The 23682-nt window shown below is 42.7% G+C and overlaps 1 protein-coding gene across 1 annotated transcript in view; it reads left to right on the plus strand.

Moving 5' to 3' along the window:
• Positions 1-23682, plus strand: part of AOX1 (aldehyde oxidase 1) — a 70277-nt gene that overhangs the window by 33908 nt on the left and 12687 nt on the right. Inside the window, exons 20-27 of the mRNA XM_052657728.1 lie at positions 3274-3370; positions 6921-7045; positions 9325-9458; positions 11410-11497; positions 14991-15077; positions 15908-16099; positions 17810-18037; positions 22896-22991. Coding sequence (XP_052513688.1) covers positions 3274-3370; positions 6921-7045; positions 9325-9458; positions 11410-11497; positions 14991-15077; positions 15908-16099; positions 17810-18037; positions 22896-22991 — 1047 coding nt within the window. The remainder of the gene's footprint in view (positions 1-3273; positions 3371-6920; positions 7046-9324; positions 9459-11409; positions 11498-14990; positions 15078-15907; positions 16100-17809; positions 18038-22895; positions 22992-23682) is intronic.

A 23682-nucleotide genomic window follows, 5' to 3' on the forward strand; every position in this document is an offset into this window, starting at 1 on the left:
TCAGTTAAAATGCCAGAAACAAGAGAGAAAATCTGACTCAGAGTGGCTTCCAAAACACAGGGGCTTTGTTTTTCCTCAAACTCTATCACTATTAGCAAGGAAGCTAGTCTTCCAAATCTCCTCCCTGCTCCCCATGGTCCAGGCTTTGCCTCCTGTGGTCATAGGATGGCAGAGAGAACACCATCGACTCAGCACCCCACGAGTCCTGGGACCCAGCGTCATCAGGCATTTAGGTCACATGTCCCTCTCTGGATTCATGACAGGCAAGAGCTGTTGGTTACTGCTGGAGGGTCAGGTTTCTTTGAGGGTCATGAGCTGTATGGGGAGTGATGGAGACCTCAACAGAAATCTGAGCACTCTTTAGAAGGGGCAGGTGACAAGAATGCCAGATGGGCACCCAGCCATGTCCAGAAGAGGGGGCACACCCAGGGCTCCATATCCACCTTCACCGGGACTCTTTTAGGTATATAGTGAAAACCAACAAGAAGCTCCATGAAGCATATACTGTGACCCTAGTTTTAGATCCTTTAATGCATATCTTAAGTAAGTATGAGAAACAGATCCTATGATGCTGACAGTTACTTTGGCAACTTGAACAAATTGGGGAACTGCATTTCCTATCCTGTTTCTTAAAAACAATTTTGAAATTTATAAAGGTTTTAAGACTCATCTCCATGAAGTGACATGAGTATTCTTCTGCATACATTTCATTGGTTCTTATAATTTACAAAGTAATAAAAGCATGAAAGTTGGGAAAACAGCATGAGTAGGTTAGATTCAGCACATAGAGACTGAATGTAATCTGGGAATGCAATATTATCTCCACGTCATAATGAATAAATTGTTCTCCAGGTGACTAGCATGCTCTGAGGCAGAAAATAAGGAAATGAGCTGGCCAAGATTAGTGTCTCCAGAACTTGGCCTTGGGTATATTTCCTATCATGCTGCTTTATGCCAAGGAACATAGAGTTTGTTTCTGGACAATGTCTTCAGTGTTTTGAAATTTAAAAAGAATCGTGTCAAGGAAACAAAAATAAAAGTTTAGTTGGAGTCAAAGAGTGATTAGGCTTTCCAAATTTTCCTGGCTAGTTTCAAATTCATTCTGTTTCCATCTTAAACCCTTTTCATTCATACATTGCCTCGTATACTTGCTGACTTTATACATTCCTTCCCCAACATTTTGTTTTAGAGTTTGAATTCTTAGTAAGAATTTATTTGCGTAATATTTTATCAAAAATTTTGTTTGTAATTCTTTGCCAAATTCCAGTGACTAAGTATTTTCCTTTACCCCCGCCCTGCACTCTGCTTTCCAGCCAAAAAAAATTCCAAAAGCAAATAGACACCACTCTCTTCCCACCCCCACCTCAACCTCCACCAGCATAGCTCGAATTGTCTGCCAGAGAATCCCAATATCAAATACCAAGCTTTGACATTGCGGAGAAGAAATACCTCATGTTTCTATCAAAGGTTAAGCTCTCCAAGATCAATCAACTAGATCAAGACGAGTTAATCAAAGTGTATAGCAAGGAAATATGCCATGTTCCTTGCATATTATAGTTCTTTTATCACTTTCCTGACCAAGAAATATTCAGGAAATTATCTCTGAGTTACTCAAAGAGCAAGCAGCAAAAGGCCAAACTCAAAGGAAAAAAAAAAAAAAAACTGGATGTATGAAACTTAATTTCTGTTTTGAGCCTGGAATATCTGAGTCTTAGATTAATAAGAGATCATATGCTTTGTTATACAGCAGACACTAATACAATGTTGTAAAGCACTTATACTCCAATAAAAAAAGAAAATCATATGAATTGATTCCAGTAGGAAGTATGTTATCAATTAAAACAGGATAAAAACAAATAGATCTCCATCACTATCACTCATGTTTAACCTAGCTTATGCTTTTTTGAATTTTTAATAGCTTGAATGGGGAAATGCTATCAAAACTCTTGGCCCCAAGAGTCAGGCTGATAACCATGGTGAGAAAGTGGTGCTCCCAATCAGAATCTCTTATCAACGTGACCATAGGTAACACCTAGAGCTCTCTGTGTGATTACCTGGTTCCAAACAGGTTTCCTACGTAAGTCGCTAAATGCTCACAACAATCCTATAAGGTAAAAATTGTTATTATCCCCATTCTGATGCAGAAACTGAAAGGCTGAGTTACCCAAAGTCACACAGTTAATCAACACTAGAAGCAATCAACAAACACTCTATCAAAGACCCTGGGCCTCGTGGTAGTAGGAAAAAACCCAACCCACTTTTTGATGGAGGAAATGGCAGGATCACAACAGCATATCCATAAGGTATATTGATAGGTCTAGACACTTACTGGTGGCCAAAGGGAACCAAAGTTTGGAGAATCCCTAGCTGCCACCAGGCTGGAATTTCATGGATGGACAATAATCTGATATAGAAATACTCCCAGGAGCTGACATGTCACACTTGCCAAGGACCAAGGGATTACAGCAAGATGAATTCCCAAGGATAGGTAGGAAAACCAACCTAGATTTTTCAGCTACATCCCTGATAATGTGTACTTACTATTATAGTCCTTCACTAGGCACCCAGGGGAAGCCATTAGGAACCAGTATATAAGTGGATTTGTGGTACCCACTCTAGACTTGGAATCTTACTTCCAGGGCTGGAAGTCCCAAGTGCAAATGCTGGACTCAGTCCCCCAAAGGAGAAGCTTGGGACCAGCAGTCAAGGCCATCATGTCCTTATCACTAGAGTGCCTTCAGGTAGCATTAACAGAACATTTGTTATATGCCATGTAAGCTCACTCATGCCTTATTTTATTTTACTTTTTACAACCCTATTGGAACAGTGTGTACAACTCTACCTTCATTTTACCAATGAGGCTCAAAGAGGTGAAGTAATAGACCCACAGTCAAATAGCTAGTACATCAGAAGATGGACACAACTCCAACTGGGTCCAGAGCCCAAGATCTAAGTCCCTGTGCCTTGTTACCCTGGCTGCATAACATGGGCTGTGGAATGTGGAGAATAATTGGCCTGGAAACAGTTCCACCACCTTGGTGTTGGGTGTTTTCTAAGCAGTTGTTTTTTTTGTTTTACTCAATGAGGACATTTGCTTTTGCTCCATGGGGAGTCTCTCTGCAGCATGGTTCTTAACCCAGTTCATGGGGTCCTGACGAGACTGCATGTGATGCCAGAGCAAGAGAAGCACTGCCCAGACTCAGGTGATCCAGCACCATATGTGGCTGCTGCTGTGGGGCTGGTGGGGGGCTCACTCTTCTGTTCTCCTTCTAGGAAGCTATACAAAACAAGTCCTTCTTTGAGCCAGAGAGGAAACTGGAGTGTGGAAATGTGGATGAAGCGTTTAAAATGGTGGATCAAATTCTTGAAGGTAAAACTATCTTTAACAAATGATGAGAGAGGAAGCGGTCCTGGATCGCCCTTGCCAGGGCTCCAGGTGTTAGTTGTACAGATGGTGTCTGTTTTCCCAAAGGTCGGGAAACTGAGGCTCAGAGTGGTTAAGGAGCAGGACCACAGTCATGTTAGACAGCAGCCACTACTGTTGCTATTAGTCATGTTAGACAGCAGGCACCATGAAACACTGTGGATTGATAGCTTTTGTATGGATTTCCAAAGTCCACGTTTCTTTCTCTGTCATCCTTTCTGATTTCTCCTTCACCCCTCTCCATCTCTGCTTTCTCCTTCCTTTCCTCTCTCCCTCCTTGTCCCCTTCCCCTACTTCCTTGCAGACTTCCTTTCGTTACATATGCTGCTGCTAAGTCGCTTCAGTCGTGTCTGACTCTGTGCGACCCCATAGACAGCCTCCCACCAGGCTCCCCCGTCCCTGGGATTCTCCAGGCAAGAACACTGGAGTGGGTTGCCATTTCCTTCTCCAGTGCATGAAACTGAAAAGTGAAAGTGAAGTTGCTCAGTCGTGTCCAACTCTTAGCAACCTCATGGACTGCAGCCTACCAGGCTCCTCTGCCCATGGGATTTTCCAGGCAAGAGTACTGGAGTGGGGTGCCATTCCCTCTTGGAAAATAGTTGACTTGAGCTTTCTAACAAAATTCTTGTAAATTTTTGTTTTGAAATAGTTTTAAATTTCAGGAAGGTTGCAGAAACATTAGAGAAACTCCTAATTATCCTTTACTCAGATTCCCCAATAAACATTTCACTAAACCTGCTTTATTGTTCTCTGTGTGTGTGTATATCTCTCTGCCTCTGTCTCTTTGCCTGTCTGCCTGTCTGTCTGTGTCTATATGTATGTATATTCCTGTGCCCCTTGGAACTGGAAGATCCAGGGCAGCCTAGGAATCTATTTTTCACGAATTTTAACAGTGCTCTAGGTGACTCTTAGGGTTAGTAAAGTCTGGCAAACACTCGATGGTGAGTTTATTTTGTGGGAGAGAAGGTAGGAGCATTTCTGCACAGAGTCCATGGTGAGAGTATCTTAGAAATACTGATATTGACAGCAGTTCCTCCACTTGCTCCATAATATGTCCATGCACTCTTTGTTCCATAATATGTTTCTGTGTGAGAATCTGATTATTGTGTTTGTCCTTGACATATTATTTAATTATTTCATTTAGTTAGGTAAGTTGTTCAATCTATCTCTTTCTTGAATTTTAAGTTGCACATACTCTATAGAGCCCAGCAGTAAAGAATCCACCTTAATGCAGGAGACGTGGGTTTGATCCTTGGGTCGAGAAGATCCCCTAGGAAAGGAAATGGCAACCCACTCGTGTTCTTGCCTGGGAAATCCCATGGACAGAGGAGCCTGGCAGGCCACAGACTATAGGGTCGGGACAAAGGGTCGGACATGACTTAGCAACTGCACAACAGCACAATACCCTATTGACAAGTATAAAAGTGAACAGGAAGCTGTAAAATGGACAATTGTACTGCTTTTGAGTTTTCATTCTCTTGCCTCAAAGGGATTTTATGCTTATTCTCCAAATGTTTTGATGAAGGATTTATGACTACTTGTTTCAATGAGAGATAACTGGAGATACTAATCATGATGGTACTTAATCTGCCCCTTAGGAAAACAGATGCCCCAAGAAAAAAGAATATTTAAAAGATGAAATATGTTGAGCATCACATCAAGTCTTGAACTGTGCTCTTGAAGGGAATGATGCCATTGCTGACTTTTACCAACTGCGAAGATATATATCTCAGCCTTACATAATGGCTGTGTCATAGCCCTGGTTGTTGTTCAGTGGCTCAGTCATGGCCGACTCTTGGCGACCCCGTGGACTGTAGCCCGCCAGGCTCCTCTGTCCATGGGATTTCCCAGGCAAGAATGCTGAAGTGGGTTGCCATTTCCTCCTCCAGAGGATCTTCACAACCCAGGAATCAAACCCACATCCTAGAGGGACTTTAAAGAATTTGGTTTACAAATGAGCCCACTAAGGCTGGAGAGACATGAAGTTGACCAGGAATCAAATCTATATAAGTTTCTCACCTCTGAAGTTAACGTTCTCTCCTCTACGTTATGCTGCTTCTCACTCATCTCTGTGAAACCCCACTAGCTGGGGTGGGCTTTACACTGAGAGAGTGGATAACAATCTCCATAGCAGGATTTGCAGGAGAACTCTGACGCTAAAATGATCTTCCCCATACCCTGTCCTGCTGGGCAGAGTACGGAGAGACTCCTTCATATCTTAATGGCTTTTCGTCTTCAAGGAACTCATTAAAATGTAAATACGCCCGAAGGAATCACTCCTAAGCCCATCCTGGGATAACACTTTATCTCAGGGATTAGTTGAACAAATTGGTTTGCAGCCTAGAGAGTTGTGAGCCACACTGTAGAGTGAGGAGAGGGCACCGTGGGTCCAGGGCTCTGAGGCGGGCAGCACGATGTAACAGGGTCTTAAAATATTGCCCACCTGATGGGTTTAAGCAGAAACAACTCTGTCTAATATTTTTTAGCTCTGTATTTTTTAAACTTAACCACATTAATTCTGGGTGGATAGGCGGAATCACTAATATTGTATACCATGGATTTGATCCTACAGACAAATGGGTTTTTGATGTACACTTTTGATAAAAACTTCAACTGAAACTGAGATCCGGGTTCTTGACCTTGTAATCTTTAATGTTATTAAAGAAGTAGAATCTACTTATTCTCCTGTACTCTCTTTATTCAGATTTCGGATAAGAGAGGAAGTCCAGATTCTCATATAAAAGATTTTCTTGGGAATCCCTCTCAAATAATTTACAAATCACTCTTACTGGACACAGTTTTCCTTTGTAAGTTCTTCTTTCCACCTAACATGATGACCGACACAGTTGTATTCTGTTTTGTTCTTTTTTTTAACTTCTGTTTTTCATTTTTAGCCCTGTTTTCCAATAGGTTACTCATACACTTTTTAGAATTCTATTTTTATTTATGTATAGTGGTTTGAGTGTGTCTCTTTGTGATTTTTTTTTTTTAGTGGTAGTTCTAGATGTTAAATTTATGGTATATTTGGTAGTGACACTTTATTAGTTTAAGTAAATTATAAAAACCCTACCTCCCTTTATCCGTTTACTCTCCCGTATTTATAATATGCATGCATGCTAAGCCACTTCAGTCATGTCTGACTTGTGCCTTCCAGAGACTTCTTCTGTTTCTTTTACTATGTATAATGTCCAGGAGAGTTAGCTCCACTTACAAGAAAGAACAGAGAGAGGACTTCTCTTTGCCATAGTATTTTACTCTGGAAAGTCACACATTCATCCCCAGGACTCTGTGACTTACTGTATTGGCAGATGTAACAAATTCCCCTGCAGAACTCTTAGTTCTCAATAAAAGCTAACTATTGTTATTTGTGGCCCTTCACCATGCAGCCTGCTGCCCAAGCAGAAGCACTGTTGCTGGAATTTCTCCATAATGAGATAACACTTAGGGAGGTGCTATCAGACAGCTTCTTTGATTCTGGTGTATTTTCCTCTAACAGGTGAAATACACATGGGAGGTCAAGAACACTTTTATATGGAAACCCAAAGCATGCTGGTTGTTCCCAAAGGAGAGGATCAAGAAATTGATGTCTATGTGTCTACTCAGTTCCCTAAATACATACAGGTAAGGTGGGGCCACATGGAGGGGATGTGGCTAAGTGGTTTCTGCCAACAAGATACAACGAGAACAATTAGAGGTTAAAATGTCATTTTAGAAACTAAAGGAGTTTAGAGTACTAACAGCCATATGCTTTTGGGTGTTAAGATCCATACACTTTACAACTTTTAAGGTATTATGAAAGCAGTGGTCTTCTCTTTGTGGACCTGTAACTTTACAACCAGCAGGTCTCTTTTGCTATACTCTTGGCACTGTTAAGACTACAAAAGAAATGATGACACTCATCAACACAGCTGTATTATATATGTGAAAGTTATTAAGAGATAGATCCTAAGAGCTCTCGTCACAGTGAGAAATTTTTTATTTTAATTGTATCTGTATGAGATGATGGATATTATCTAAACCTACCATGGTGATCAATATATGTAAATCAAGCCATCATGCTGTATGCCTTAAACTTATACAGTGATGTATGTCAATTCATTTCAGTTCAGTCACTCAGTTGTGTCCAACTCTGCGACCCCATGAACCACAGCACGCCAGGCCTCCCTGTCCATCACCAACTCCCAGAGTTTACCCAAACTCATGCCCATTAAGTCAGTGATGCCATCCAGCCATCTCATCCTCTGTCATCCCCTTTTCTTCCTGCCTTCAATCTTGCTTAATAAAACTTAAAAAAAATTTTTTTTGACAAAAGTCTGCCCTCCAAAACCTATAGTCACCTAATTCACATGAAGCAATTAGGAAAGAGTATTGAGCAGAATACAGCCAAGTGCTGAATCAGCTAAGTCGGAATTTACAGAGGAGAATTAAGAGAATGGAGGTTCGTGAAGCCCTAGAATTATCTGGGAAATTCCATGAAGATGAAGTCTTAAGTCTGGATTTACAGTGAGAATGAAGTTTGTCTATAGATGGTGAGGAAAGAGGCCGTTTCCAGGCAGTTCTGCACCAAGATCAAATGCCACTCATTCATTCATTCAACCATTCGTTCATCCCTTTGGCAAACCCCTTTCGCCTGTGTCCTATAGGCCAGGCAGTGTGTGTGTAAAGAGGGAAGAGTAGTACAGACTGCCTATGCTGGAATGGAGGATGTGCCTAGGGTGGCGAGTTTAAGCATCAGGGTGGAAGTAAGGGGAATTGACACTGGGGTCTTGATTCAGTAGGTCACAAGGAGCCAGTGTCATTACCAGAGCAAGTGGGAATGTGGAGAATGAGGCCTCTGAGAAGGGCTGGGCAAATCCACTTCAGTCCTGTTCTGCTCCTCACTGCTTGAGTGACCTTGGGCTTATCACCTCACTCTTCTTGGGCTCCCCACCTACACCAGCCTGGCACTCTGTGACTACCAAGAGGGCTGGGATGGGGAGGTGGTGGGAAGGAGGCTCAGGAGGGAGGGGATATATATTTATATTATATATATACATATATATATAATATATATATCTGTATGACCAATTTGCACTATACAGCAGAAACCAACACAATATTGTAAAGCAATTATCCTCCAATTTAAAAAAAAGTAAAATGAAAAAGACTTAATGACCTCAGACATTAGCATGGCAAGGAAGAACAAGACCTAGATCCAGGGAAGACCTGCTAGCCAACTTCATCCAGATGGGAAGTGAGGGATGCTCACTGTCCAGTAGAGACAGTGATGTGCAAGGAAAAGACCCAGTCTGAGAAAGGCTTGGAAGACCACAAAATCTCACTGCTGCAGGAAGATATCTATAGGAGTCAAGTCTGAAAAGGATACCTTATGTGTAGTTCATGAAGGAAAAAAAATTTTTTTTTACTTTTATCATCACAAAAATATCTCATTGATATTGAAAGGACTTTTTTTTCTTTGCTGAGTGCATGCTCAGTCGTATCCGACTCCTTGTGACCCGTGACCCCTTGGACTCTAGTCCCCTAAGCTCCTCTAAGGGATTTTCCAGGCAAGAATACTGGAGTGGGGTGCCCTTTCCTACTTCAGGGGATCTACTGGGCCCAGGGGTCGAACCAGCATCTTTTGCAATTCCTACATTTGGCAGGCGGTCTCTTTACTGCTGTGCCACCTGGGAATTCCATTGAAAGGACTATGTAATATAAATGATAGTTTTTGCACTGTCATTACAGCCAAATACTACCGAGATCAGCCTGGATGCCTGCTTAGGTTTTTGGAAATCATCCTATTGTTTAGTACAGCCAGAGTTTGCGTATCACATACATTAAGCAATCAAAACGTGTAAGACTGACCCACTCCCTTGCTGCATGGGAGTCAGATTAATGAAAACTGTTATCATTCACAGGACATAACTGCTGCAGTCTTGAAGGTCTCAGCTAACAAAGTCATGTGTCACGTAAAGCGTGTTGGCGGGGCCTTTGGGGGGAAAGTGACAAAAACTGGCGTCCTGGCAGCCATCACTGCATTTGCTGCAAACAAGTAAGTGGAGAGAATCTGTTCGATAGACTAAAAATCAAATGAGGACACGTTGAATATTCTCAACATTGTGGAATCTCAACACTGAGGAAGAAGCTGAGTCAAGGTTATTTAAAATAACGTATAATGTACAAATGCACAAATCGCTGGCTTATTATGACTTCTTTATTTTATATTCTCAAGCTACATAGTATAAAAACAAAAATGAGGATAAGTTACTGAAAAGAATAAAAACCACAGTTAAAAAATGTGCCTGGAGAGTAGACAGAAGCAGATCCTGAAAAGATGAGATTACTTCTCCTTAGCACCTGTATATATATATAAATGTATATATCCTTATGCAGGTCAGTTCAACCTTTTGCAGTAGATATTTGTATAGATCCGTGTATCTATATATATTGATATATAGATATATCTCAAAAGGTTCGTATATGCATATAATTAGATATAAAATACATCTCAAAATGTGTGTGTATATATATTCCCTTAATTTCAATGGGTGTTTTGCTTTCTTTACGCTCACGTGCGTGCTCAGTCGCTTCAGTCGTGTCCAGCTCTTTGCCACCCCGTGGACTGTAGCCCTCCAGGCTCCTCTGTCCATGGCCTTCTCCAGGCAAGAATACTGGAGTGGGTTGCCATGCCCTCCTCCAAGGGATCTTCCCGACCCAGGGATGGAAGCCTCATCTCTCTTGGCTCCTGCATTGCAGGCAGATTCTTTACTGCTGAGCCACCAAGGAAGCCCCTTTGTTATGCTTGCATTTATTTATAGTACCATTTTCCCTTAAGGGTGTCAACACATAACCAAAGAAAATTGTCTTTGGAGCAGGCACATGTAGAAGGCTGAATTTCTTTGCTAAGTAATGTAGGTCAACTCTTCTGTCCCATGACACACGAAGACCTTGATTCCAGACCCGCCCTGTCAGGGAGTACTTGGCAGGCAGACACCTCCCGAATTCCTCCTTATGTTCGATTCAGTTCAGTTCAGTTGCTCAGTCGTGTCCGACTCTTTGCGACCCGATGGACTGCAGCACACCAGGCTTCCCTGTCCATCACCGAATCCTGGAGCCTACTCAAACTCATGTCCATTGCGTCAGTGATGCCATCTAACCATCTCATCCTCTGTCATCGCCTTCCCCTTCTGCCTTCAATCCTTCCCAGCATCAAGGTCTTTTCCACTGAGTCAGTTCTTTGCATCAGGTGACCAAAGTATTGAAGTTTCAGCTTCAGCATCAGTCGTTCCAGTGAATATTCAGGACTGATCTCCTTTAGGATGGACTGGTTGGATCTCCTTGCAGTCCAAGGGACTCTCAAGAGTCTTCTCCAACACCACAGTTCAGAAGCATCAATTCTTTGGTGCTCAGCTTTCCTTATAGTCCAACTCTCACATCCATACATGACTACTGGAAAAACCATAGCTTTGACTAGATGTACTTTGTTGGCAAAGTAATGTTTCTGCTTTTTAATATGCTGTCTAGGTTGGTCATAGTTTTTTTTCCAAGGAGCAAGGGTCTTTTAATTTCATGGCTGCAGTCACCATCTGCTGTAATTTTGGAGCCCCCAGAAATAAAGTCTGTCACTGTTTCCATTGTTTCCCCATCTATTTGCCAAGAAGTGATGGGACCAGATGCCCTGCCTCCATTTGTAACCATCTCTAATGTGGCCCTGGGACTGTTTGCCCATCATGGAGGTTGTCATCCCAGTGGGAAACCACCCCAAAGCAATACCCTAGAGCCCCTCCCATGAGTAGTGATTGCCAGGCACTGTTCCCTGACCCAGAGGAGAGGAGGCCACGGTGTCTGCCTGAGAATCGCACAGTGGGGCTCAGGGGGTCACTCTGTTGTTCTGTGATGTGTGTGGCTTGCACTCAGGCTCCTGTTAGGAGTTCCATAAACACTGGATAATTCCAGTTTGGTAAAAGAGTTTACTTCTCCTGATTCTTTTTCTTCTGTGTTAGGCATGGTCGTCCGGTCCGCTGCATTCTAGAACGAGGAGAAGACATATTAATAACTGGAGGCCGCCACCCTTACCTTGGAAAGTATAAAGTGAGCTGAGGTGGGGGTGGGGGGCTTTGTGTTGAAATATAATATTGCAGAAAGGCAGAGGGCAGCATCTGGCTACTCTCTAATGGGGATTAACAAGGAGCAAATCAAGAAACTGTGCTTCAACTTTCTCTTCCTTGTGCTCACTATTACTGGCTGGTTCAGTGACGCTTCTCTGCTTTGCCCAAAGATGTCAGTTTGTAAAAAAATTACTAGCTGGTAATTGACTGCTATAGAGTGCAAAACTGGAAACATAGGAATATGTACATACTTCCATGAAAGTAGATCTGATAATCACACTATTCCCAAATTTTTATATGTGGGTGGTAAAAATAATTTCCATAACAGTAATGTTATGGAAATTGCAGTTGTTTGCCAACAGGTTTTTCATTTTTTAGTATGTCAAGGGTATTTCCCTGGTGGCACAAATGGTAAAGAATCTGCCTGCAATGCAGGAGACTCAGGTTCAATCCCTGGGTCGGGAAGATCCCTTGGAGAAGGGAATGACTAACCACTCCAATATTCTTGTCTGGAGAATTCTATGGACAGAGGAGACTGGCAGGCTACAGTCCATGGGTTCTTAATGAGTCAAACACAACTGAGCGACTAACACAGTTTTCGTTTTGGTTAAACTCTGTCCCAGAAATTCCTAATTCTTAGAAAAATTTCCATAGCAGAAAATAAGTATTCTTTTGCTTTATAAAAATAAGTTTACTTGTCAGAGTGGGCTAACTGAAAACTCTTAGGGACTTAGACCTTTTTTGTGTTAATTATTGCTCAAGTAACAGCCCAGTGCAATCATTGGAGGGTGGGAGTGGGGGGAGATGAGAGAACTCTGCTACTCATTCACAGACTCAATTATTTTTTATCTAACAATACCACCATCATCCCCTCAGATTTAAATCTACTAAATTAAATAAAATTTAAAATTCAGTTCCACAGTTGCATTAACTGTATTTCAAGTGCTCAGAAACCACCTATGGCTAGTGGCCGCCATATTGGACATGTAGATAGAGAACACTGCCATCATCACAGGAAGTTCCATCAGATAGCACTGCTCTAAATACTTTTTGTCTTCCCCTGGCCCTTCTGCAAAGGATGGAAGACAAGGGAAGGGAAGAGAGGGGGAACAAAAGTGTCATATGGGAGATGTTTTAAGCACCAGGCCTGGAAGAGTTGGTCCTTTCCTTAATCAACACATTAATGGCCAGAACTTTGCCACCTACCTGCAAGGGAGGATGGGAAATATAGTCTTCCAATGTGCCCAGGATGAAAGACAGCAGGATTTGTTAAACACGTTGCATCATTTCTACCACAACTAGTGTACCTGTTAGAAGGTAATGAATGGATCTTTTTCAACTTATATTCACCCTAAGCTATATTTTGAATTTGGTTTAGTTCAGTTGAAATTAATTGAGGAAACCTTTGTCCTAAAGGAGATAACATTTTAGTAGTTGAGGGAGAAATGAGATTTATACATATGAAATCATTATGAAAGCATAATAATCTCATGTTAAAACTATGGCGAGAGATGACTATGGGCTGGAGTGTATACAGGATACTTCTTAGAGAAGGTGAAATGTAAATGACCTTTAAGAATGGATGGGCAGAAAGAAGTCATACCAGGTGGTGGGACAGTAGCAGCATAAATGCAGAGGTGAGTTACATGTGGCATGATTATTAGGAACAGGAGTAAGGGGAGAAGGGGAATCAGAACCCCAGAGTGCTTACTGGAAAGTAGTAGAAAGTAAGGTGGGTTGGGTTAGGTGATGACAGTTTCAGAGTGACCTGAGAATCCCAGGATGCAGGTTTAAACTTGATCTCATAAAGAGTGAGACTGAGTAGATCCTTGACCAGTCAAGTGTCATAGCCAAACATGAGTGTTTTGGGGGGAAAATATGATGGCACTGGGCAGGATGGCTTAGGGAGACAAGAGAATGAAGGCAGGCAGACCACCAAGAGGCAACTGATGTGTTCAGACATGAAGCAGTTGGGGTCTGAGCTGCGACAGTAAGATGTGGAAAGAGGTGGGTCCCAGAGCTATTATGGTATAAAATAAAATAGAATTTGGTGACAGACTTAGCAAAATATAATGGAGAAAAACAACCACAAGCATGACTCAGAGGTTTCTAGAAGAAAGAGCCAAGTTGGATGAGGAAATAGTTTAGAGGGACAGTGATGAGTTTATTTGTGTATTTCAGAAAGAAGTGACCACGGGATATTGTTGTGGGAATGTCCTTCATCGATATGGGACTCTATTGAAAAGACTGGATTATAATTACATAAACTGTCAGCATAGTGGTGATTAAGACCATGAGAAAATAATATGTTCTGATGGAGGATGGTGTGAGGATAGGAGATGATATTAATAGTATTTATAATAATATTAGTAGTCATTTATATTTAGGAAACTTGCTAGGTTTCAGTCACTTACCTGTGATTTTCTGCATTACCTTATTTACTGCCATGTCACAGATAGTCAGAGAGGTTATATAACTTGCTTGAGATCATAGAGTGGGTTTCGTGGCAGAATGAGGACTCAAGCTTAAACTGCTGAATTCATAGTTCATGCCGTTGATTTTGGTTTGAATTTGGTTCAACAAAAATCATTAAAATGAACTTTACTAAGTTCAGAAACATTGAATACATTTTAAAAGCAAGGAAGATATTTATTTAAAAGACCTCTAGCAGCACCAAATGTTGCTGAGAGTTGTGATGAAATTGGGCCCTATATGAGTAAAATATGTGGAATATTAATACATTATGTGCAGGACACCAGATTTGGAGATTACAAGATCACTGACTTTAGGGGAGAAGGTTTTGGTAGAAATATGAGGATGGAAGCTAGAATTCCAAGAACTAATGGCGAAAATGAGAGGTCAAGAAATATGCAGTTGATTTGGAGAAGACTGAACGGTAGTGACAGGTTAAACGAGGGGTTTTTATTTTGCTTTTATATCTTTCTCTACCCTTTCTTTTTATTATTATTACTTTTACTTTTTACTATCTTAACCATTTTTATGTGGTTTTGATTTGCATTTCCGTAGTTATTTGTGATGCTAAACATGTTTCCATGTGCTTATTACACATTTTGTATATATTCTTCGGAGAAGTGTCTATTCAAGTCCTTTGTCTACTTTTTAAACAGGTTGTTTGGGGTTTCTTGTTGTTGAGTTGTAAGAGTTCTTTATACATCCCAGATATTAACCCCTTATCATATACATGGCTTGCAAATATTTTCTTCCATTCTCTGGATTGCCTTTTCACTCTGTTGACAGTGTCCTTTGATACATGGAACTTTTAAATTTTGATGTAGTCCAATGTATCTCTTTTTGTTTTGTTGCCTATACACTTTTGGTGTCTTATCCAAGAAAATGTCAAATCCAATGTCATAAAAAATGTTCATCAATATGTAGACGGTTCACCAGTGACAAAGTACACTTTAGAGAGACTTGGCACCCAGCACCAGGATCAAAGTTCCATTCTCTTTCCCCAGGTTGGATTCATGAATGATGGCAGAATCTTGGCCCTGGATATGGAGCATTATAACAATGCTGGTGCCTTCCTGGATGAGTCATTATTTGTAAGTGTTTTAATGAGCAAATGCACATTCTGGAAAGTGTTACATAAAATGATTTAATTAAGAAAAATGTTCAATGGTTAAATGATATTTAATTATAAAAGCCTAAATATTCTCATTGCCAGGAGCAAGTAGCCACATGTTACTTACTGGTGCCCCCACTGTGCCCCCAAAGATATTGGCTAAGTCTACATCTGTGTGTTATCTCCATGTTTCCCAAATTTTAGAGCTCTTCTCCCAAATGCAAGCGTTAGACCTTAACCTTGACCCTATTGATATTTTAAACTGGATAATTCTTTGTAGTAGGGGCTGCCCTGTGCATTATAAGATATCTAACAATATCACTGACCTCCACCCAGTACGTGTCAGTGGCTCAGCTAACCTCCAGACTTAACAACCAGAAATATTTCCAAACATTGGCAAATGTCCCAGGGAGGAAGACGGAGAAATTGTCCCTGTTCGAGAACCAATGCATTAGATCAAATATCATTTTTTTTCCTGTTTTTCAGGATATCTTATTCACTACATTCTGTAGACTGAGTTGATGAATGCTTCAAAGGCTTTGGAAAGTTTTAAAACCTGGGGGTGGGGGGGAGATGCATTAGCTCTAATATGAAAAATTTAAAATAACTTTAAAAGAAAAATTATTCAAATCCTTAAAAATCATTTTACAGCAAAAAATGCATTTAATTTGAGACATGGGTCAAGGTTAGTGTGTTTGATACGATACAGAGAAGGTCGTTCATTTCTGGCTTGGTTTTGATCTGAGGTCTCAGGATGGTAAAACAGGCCCAGAAGGTTGAGGGTCTCATGTCAACTCTGGATTTCCCCAGGTAATAGAGATGGGACTTCTGAAACTGGAAAATGCCTACAAGTTTCCCAACCTGCGCTGCCGGGGGTGGGCGTGCAGAACCAACCTTCCGTCCAACACGGCTTTGCGAGGGTTCGGCTTTCCCCAGGCAGGGCTGATCACCGAAGCCTGTATCACAGAAGTGGCAGCCAAATGTGGGTTGCCCCCTGAGAAGGTAATGCTGAATTTGTCTCACAAAGGATAATGAATTATAGAGGTGGGAGGGCCATTGGAGGTCTTCATGTTGAGGAATTTGAGGTCCACGGGGGCTACATGATTTGCTGGAGTTAACCCAGCTGACTGGTTAATACAGAGCAGGACTCTAGAGTTCAGGGGTCCTTGTCTTACTCAGGTTCCTCCTCAGAAGTCATGGGAGAAGGTACTGAGGCATGAGCACTGGATTCATTGGTAGTGAGAAGTCTCTATTGGTTGGGGGTATAATTGCTACCAACAAGTTCTGTCAAAGCCTTTTTTCCTCCGCTTCCTTAACATCGCAGGCAGCTGCCATTGGAGTCATTTCAATTACTTAAATGGTCTTCTTTTGGTTCTGAAAGTCTTGGGCCAATATTCATTCATGCTCAAGTTCAGTTCTCTTCCCAGGATCCTGGCATGGCGTTAGGGTGGGAAGATGGTGCACTCTTTGCCCCTTTCACCTCCCCTGTGCCTTCTGCTCAGGTGTTGGGCAGGGAGGAGGAGGAGAACCAGGGCAAACAGACAGCATTTCTGCCACTGGCTTCTCCCAGTAAGCTCTCTGTCCTCTTCTTGGTTAGTTGAAGCCACTCTTTGAGTATGTCATCTCTGGGCTCCCTTTCTGCCAGCTCTCTTAGAAATGGACAGTTCCCTGTGAGAATTAAATTTCCAACTGATCCTGAAGCCCCTGCCTCCTTGCCCGCTGCTGCCTGGAAAGCCCAGGTCCCCAGTGCATCCATCTCCTTCTACCCTCCCCCGGCCCAGCACTAGAGTCTGGGTCCATAGGCCGGAGCCATCATCTTTCTGTTTTGAACTTGTAGGGAGCCCTTAACCCTCCCTTCCTGGCCATCTCACCACAGCCTCTTTCCCAGATATTCTGGCACATTGGTAGCGGTTGGAGGAGGATCAGCAAATGACCTCCCTTCATCCCCAGGAATATAGAGGGGAGAGGAGCCATCCTTGAAAACACCACCTTCTCTCAACAGCTCACTGACATCCAGCTCTCCTTTTATAATGATCTGGGAATTTGGGGAGGGGAAGGTGGGAAGAAGATAGGCCTGTAAGGCTCCTGTCAGCTTGGAGAGTGGCCGGCCCTAACTGCTGAGAATGTGATCAGCGGGGAATGGGAGGCACTTGACCTTTTGTTCTCAAAAACTGGTGACTAACAGCCTTCGTTGCCAGTTCATATCTGGGAATTCAGAAAGAATTCTACTCAGTGCTTCCGACGTCCTGAGATAGAATTTTTTTTTATTGGATTTTCATCCTAATTATAAGTTTTAGTTAAACAAATTTTAATATTTTCATGTTTGAAAGTGTGTGGTCTTCTCTTGCCAAAGCATCTGGAAGATATCAGTCATGTGGATCATGTAGGCTGTAAATTAAACTCAGCATTGCCTTTCAACAAACACGCACAAGTACACCTAGAATTAAAGAGTCTACAGCATATCTAGGCTGTACTGAGTTATATAAGAAGCATAAAGAAAGGAGTCCTGCCTTGGAACTTACGCAAGAGCAGCTTCAAAAGCATTTAAGTGCTAACACATTAGATAGAAGGTCTGAGTAGAGGAAGAAGGGAATTTTGAGCTCAGTTTGCGTTTTCTAGAATGAGCAGAATTTGACTAGAAGGACAATGGGTGGAAGAGACTATGTCGGCTGAGTGCCCCCTCAACCCTTTTGATTCCCTTCTCTTTCGTAGGTCCGAACAGTAAACATGTACAAGGAAATTGATCAAACACCCTACAAACAGGAGATTAATGCCAAGAACCTGATCCAGTGTTGGAAAGAATGCATGGCCACGTCTTCCTACACCCTAAGGAAAGCAGCTGTGGAGAAATTCAACTCGGAGAATTACTGGAAGAAGAAGGGGCTGGCAATGGTCCCCCTGAAGTTTCCTGTTGGCGTTGGATCAGTTGCTGCTGGTCAGGTGAGTTCTTCACACAGACAAATGCAAAGGTGTTGAGGAAACTTTCCGTGAAGGTGGATATGGTTGTGCTCTCCAGTTGTTAAACTTCTCCAGAGTGGTGCTCTGTCCAGTAGGTTTTCTCCAGAGGAGACAAGAGCTGCTTTGCCCACTGCACCAGGTTGGTGACAAGCATTCTTGCTAGGAAATTAGGAGACCTGGCATCTACTCTAGGCCCTGGCTTTAAACAGCTGAGTCAGCTCACTCCAGATCACTTAATATAAAATAAGCCTAGGGACCATCCACTTCCTAGGTGGCACTAGTGGTAAAGAATCCACCTGCCAATGGAGGAGCTGCAGGAGACTCTGGTTTGATCCCTGGGTCAGGAAGATCCCCTGGAGAAGGGCACAGCAACACACTCCAGTATTCTTGCCTCAAGAATTCCACGGACAGAGGAGCCTGGTGGGCTAGAGTCCATAGGGTTGCAAAGAGTCGGACACCAGTGACCCCTAAGACTCGTCTTCAGCTACTCTGATTCTGTGAGGTAGAAACAGGAAGTGAAGTAAAAACAGGAAACTGCAGGGCGCTCAGTGCCCCTCCCCTTTTTGGTGGCGCTCAGTTGCTAAGTCATGTCTGAGTCTTTGTGACCCCATGGACTGCAGCACACCAGGCTTCCCTGTTTGAGCAAACTCCCCATCTCCTGGAGTTTGTTCAAATTCATGTCCATTGATGATGGTGATGCCATCCAACCATCTCATCCTCTGTCACCACCTTCTCTTCTTGCCCTTAATCTTTCCCAGCATCAGGGTCTGTTCCAGTGAGTCAACTCTCCCCATCAGGTGGACAAAATATTGGAGTTTCAGCTTCGGCATCAGTCCTTCCAATGAATATTCAGGGTTGATTTCCTTTAGGATTGACTGGTTTGATCTCCTTGTTTTCCAAGGGACTCTCGAGAGTCTTCTCCATTACCACAGTTTGAAAGCACCAGTTCTTTGGTACTCAGCCTTCCTATGTTCCAACTCTCACATCTGTACATGACTACTGGAAAAACCATAGCTTTGATAGATGGACCCTTGTTGGCAAAGTGATGTCTCTGCTTTTTAATACACTGTCTACATTTGTCATAGCTTTCCTTCCAAGGAGCAAGTGTCTTTTAATTTCGTGACTGCAGTCACAATCAGCAGTGATTGTGGCTGCCATTACTTAATATCTGCCCTCCATAGGAGGTTATGTCTGTCTCATTTCCCTTATCAGAAATTTATTAAAAAAATAGATTAAAAAATAACAATGATTACTGAACACCTACTATGCTGTAAGTTTTTAGATTTTTATTTCATTCAGCCTTAAGGGCAACCTATAAGATTTATAGTTTTAATTTAATGATGAGAAGCTGAGGTTCCAAGAGCTTCAATAACTTACCCAGAGTCCCACAGCTGGTGAGAAAGATGGAATCTGGGCTAGAACTCAGGTCTCAGAGGCCCCATAAGCTGTGCTTTGTCAGCTACATCAAGCTCCCCCCATCCACATTCCCATAGCATCTTCTGATGGGAACTGAGGTGGGATTCAGCTCAGCTGGGAAAAAATCAGACAACTACCAGCAGTACAGTTGCATCCTCAAAGGCTTCTGAGAAGCTCCGCCGGCCTCCCCCCTCCCCTCCCATCCTTCCCTGAAAACCAGCTTATGTGCTTAAAACATTAAATCAGGGCTGATTCATGGAGGTGAATTGAGGAGTTTGGGATCAGACAGGCTGCTTCCTGGAAGCTGTGCACCGAAAGCCTCTGTTCTGAAGAAAACCAAACAGAGGAGGGAACTAGAGCCCCTTCTGTATATGCAGCCCTTGGTGGAGTGATTTGCAATTTCCCACTTGATTTAACCGCTGTCTCCTTTCTGTTGGCTGGTGTGGTTCTGTTTCATGGAAGGCAGAGCTGAAGCCCACAAGGTTCACCATCTTGCCCAAGGACATCCAACTAGCGAGTGGTAGAACCAGGACTTGACTTTAGGACTGTGCTCCCGACAGCTGAGGGTATCCAACACCCCTCACTTACATTTATTTATTTCCTAGATGGGGGCACTGAAGCACACACAGTATGTAAAGAACCTCTGTATTCCCAGTGCCTATATATGGCACCTGGCACAGAAACGGGAACTGTTAGTTCGCTCAGTTGTGTCTGACTCTTTGCGACCCCATGGACTGTAGCCTGCCAGGCTCCTCTGTCCATGGCATTCTCCAGGCAAGAATACTGGAGTGGGTTGCCATGCCCTCCTCCAGGGGATCTTCCCAACCCAGAGATCAAGCCCAAGTCTCCTGCACTGCAGGCGGATTCTTTCCCACTGAGCCACCAGCGAAGCCCACTTGGCACAGAGGCAGAACTCAAACATTTGAAAGGCTGAGACACTTTGGGAACCTGTGGGGTTACCAGAGTACACATCTCACCAGCACGAGCGTCCTTGGTGGATGGCTTAAATTTCACAGACTAGGTTCCCAGCTGATATTGGAGAGCCATCTGTTCTGCACACCAGTTGTGCTGATTTCATAGATGTTGCTTGGTGGAATTATCTTTGTGGCACTCACAATGAACCAGCCATTGGTACTGCTTGGCTGAACCAAATTTGATATGTTAAGGGGCCCAAGAAGACTGCAGCAGCACATGGGACAGATTACTCAGCCATCTCAGATAGAAAGGCTGCCCTGCCCGCAGGGTCACACAGGGAAGAAATGCAGAGTCCTCTGTGATTGTTGCTCAGTCACGTGTACCAGCTACAAATGTCACCCACAAGCAACTTCTGAATTGCTTGCAGAGCCAAGGAGGCCAAATAGAGAATTTACAAGCTTGAGGAACAGCTTGAATGGCTATACCGTTGCCAATTCATTCATCAAACTTTAATGGAGGTACTATGTTACTCTGCACGGGTGCCTTAGGACACTGGGCTTTCCTTCCAGGGGGGTTTACATTCCATCAGAGTACACAGAAGTGCCACAGAGTGGAGTCCAGGAGCAGCCACTGGAGCTGGCAACCCTTGCTGTCTGGTGCTCAATCCCCCAGGGAAGCCTGCGCTGGGCACTCTACAGAGGATATCATTCCTTATCTTTATTGTTTTGAGAATAAATGGCCAGGAGCACAAGACAGTGTTTCCAGGACTGACTCGTCAACAGACAGGAAAACCTGCTCTCTTGTGTCTGCCCATGATTATTATGACAACGATGCCTTTCCTAAGGTTCTAAGTTTCTCCCTTGGGCAGTGAGTGTATGTGCCTTTGTCCTCAGAGAAAGTGCTCCTGTGTCCCCATTTCCTGTGTACATCCCTCGGTTGCTGACCAGGTGGACAGAGCACACGTTCACTGTCAAAGTGCCTGACTTGGAATGATGGTGGCTTCTAAGCATTGTTCACTGGAGTAGTGTGAACCTTCAGATGCCAACGAAGAGGCAGTTCTCTAGGTGGCCCATGGCCCACGGGTGACTATAATAGCCCTTCTGGTGGGCAAAGAATCCATCTAGGAATACAGTCCTTTCCTTGGGCATATCTGGTGATTGACACCCAATTCGTCAACTTTCACTTTTGACCAGGGTTGTTGAGAGTGGTAGAGGACCCACCTGCCAATGCAGGAGACATAAGAGATGTGGGTTCAATCGCTGGGTCAGGAAGATTTCCTGGAAGAGGGCATGGCAACCCACTCCAGTATGCTTGCCTGGAGAATCCCCATGAGCAGAGGAGCCTGGTGGGCTACAGTCCATGGGGTCACAAAGAGTTGGACGTGACTGAAGCGAATTAGCACACATCTATGAGTAATGTAAGGTTTACTAAAATTTTAGCTTCAATAAATGGAAATTAGCTTGTTACCAGAATTTTCTGAAGACTTGACTTTTCAAATCCCAGACCATTATACCACTCTGCTTAGAAGCTTAGATATTAAGAAATCTAGCTGGTAGCTTTCAGTGACACCTCTCCTCCCCGCAACCAGCTGACCCAGGAAGCAGCTGCAAAGGTGTGCCTTGTAAGCCTCCTGAACCACAATGGAACCACAAGAAGCATTTTCTCTAGGACCAGTGGCTGTTAGTATTGCTGTTATACTGGAGACTCAGAGAAAAGAAGCCTTTCATATTTTTTGCAGTCTCTTGGGATTTCTCAGTCTCCCAAGCCATCTCCATAGCCCCTAGTGTAGCACAGGCAGGCTTGGCAAGAAGGCACGTTGCTATTGATTGTAAAATATGCTTAGCTTAGAGCCTGGTGTTCTGATCATAGCAGCCTTTTATTCTATGTTAGCTGTTGTTTCCTTCTGTATCCCTGTGGGCAGCTCTGCAATTAGATAATATTGCTTCCAAGTTCTTTTCCAACTCTAAAGCCTTGTAATTCTGAGCCAAGATGATTGCAGGTAGGCTCAGCACATTTTGTAGCAAAAAAAGTAATATCTATCTGCCCCATCTTATTTGGATTTTTATTTTTGCTTATCTATTACACACCTACAACTGTAAGGATATGTGTTCACGTAAACAAGTCTTTCCCTTCTCCCCCAAACAATCTATATGTGACTTTGCATTTAAAACAGATGGCCTCTCCCTCAAAACCCCCAAATTTAGATTATTGTTCCACCCTGGGTCAGAGGGATCTTTGAAGGTACCAGGGCCTCAATTGCCCTCCAGAGGAAATAGTAGCGTAAGCAGCATAAACCTGCCCCAGAGTCACAGCCATCCAGCAACAGGCTGGCCCTGCCCTGTACCACTTGCCCTGGCTCTGCTCAGCGCAATGAGGGAGTTGCCTGTATGTATTGTGGCAGAGATGGAAAGGAGGGGTTACTTCCCAAAGGAAATATCTTCTATTTGATAAGATATATGATAATCTCAATAAAAAAGATCATAGCAATTGTTTCCTTTTTTTTGCTTAGGCTGCTGCCCTGGTTCACATTTATCTGGATGGGTCTGTGCTGGTGACTCACGGTGGAATTGAAATGGGGCAGGGGGTCCACACTAAAATGATTCAGGTAAGAATGCAAGTCATTGGATGAAGCTGGATGTGTGCTTGTGGATATGTGTATAAGGGAGAAACGAGGGGTATACATTTTCTATTCCAAAATAAAAAGGATAGGAGACTTTAACTTTGACTGCTTCAACTACTAAGCTCTTCGCAGAAACTGGGTAATCAAGCCACTTCTATAACTGACCCTCTTAAAAAAATGTGGCAGAATAGGCTGTGGTTGTCTTATTGCTAAAGAAGGTCGTAGATCATTTGCTGCTTTCCTTTGAATGTATTAACAAATGTGTTGGGGTTTCTGTTTTTTTTTTTTTTGAAATTTTGCTGAGAAATAAAAAGATGTGTAAATTCTGATGCATTGTATTATTTTTTGCCGTTTTTATAGTAGGACTCTGAACAACTGGTGATATAAAGCACATTTGATAATTCTAACCAAACTATCACTTTTCTTTTGGCTCAATTATTTTAGAATAAGTTTTAGCTGTTTCTATTTTGATAATAATTATAATATTACAGATTATAAAACATTTGAAAAGGAAACCTTTTTTTTTTAACCCCGCACACTTTTATCACTTAGCAGTAAGTGGTAAAAGTGTTTTGTGGTTTACCTAGTTTGACTTTTTTTCTTTTTCAATGACTTTGACTTTCCTTTTTCAAAAAACCACAAGCACTCTGTTTGCATAATTTTGTATCTTGGTTTT

This window comes from Budorcas taxicolor, chromosome 2 (assembly GCF_023091745.1).
Source record: "Budorcas taxicolor isolate Tak-1 chromosome 2, Takin1.1, whole genome shotgun sequence".
NCBI lineage: Eukaryota > Metazoa > Chordata > Mammalia > Artiodactyla > Bovidae > Budorcas > Budorcas taxicolor.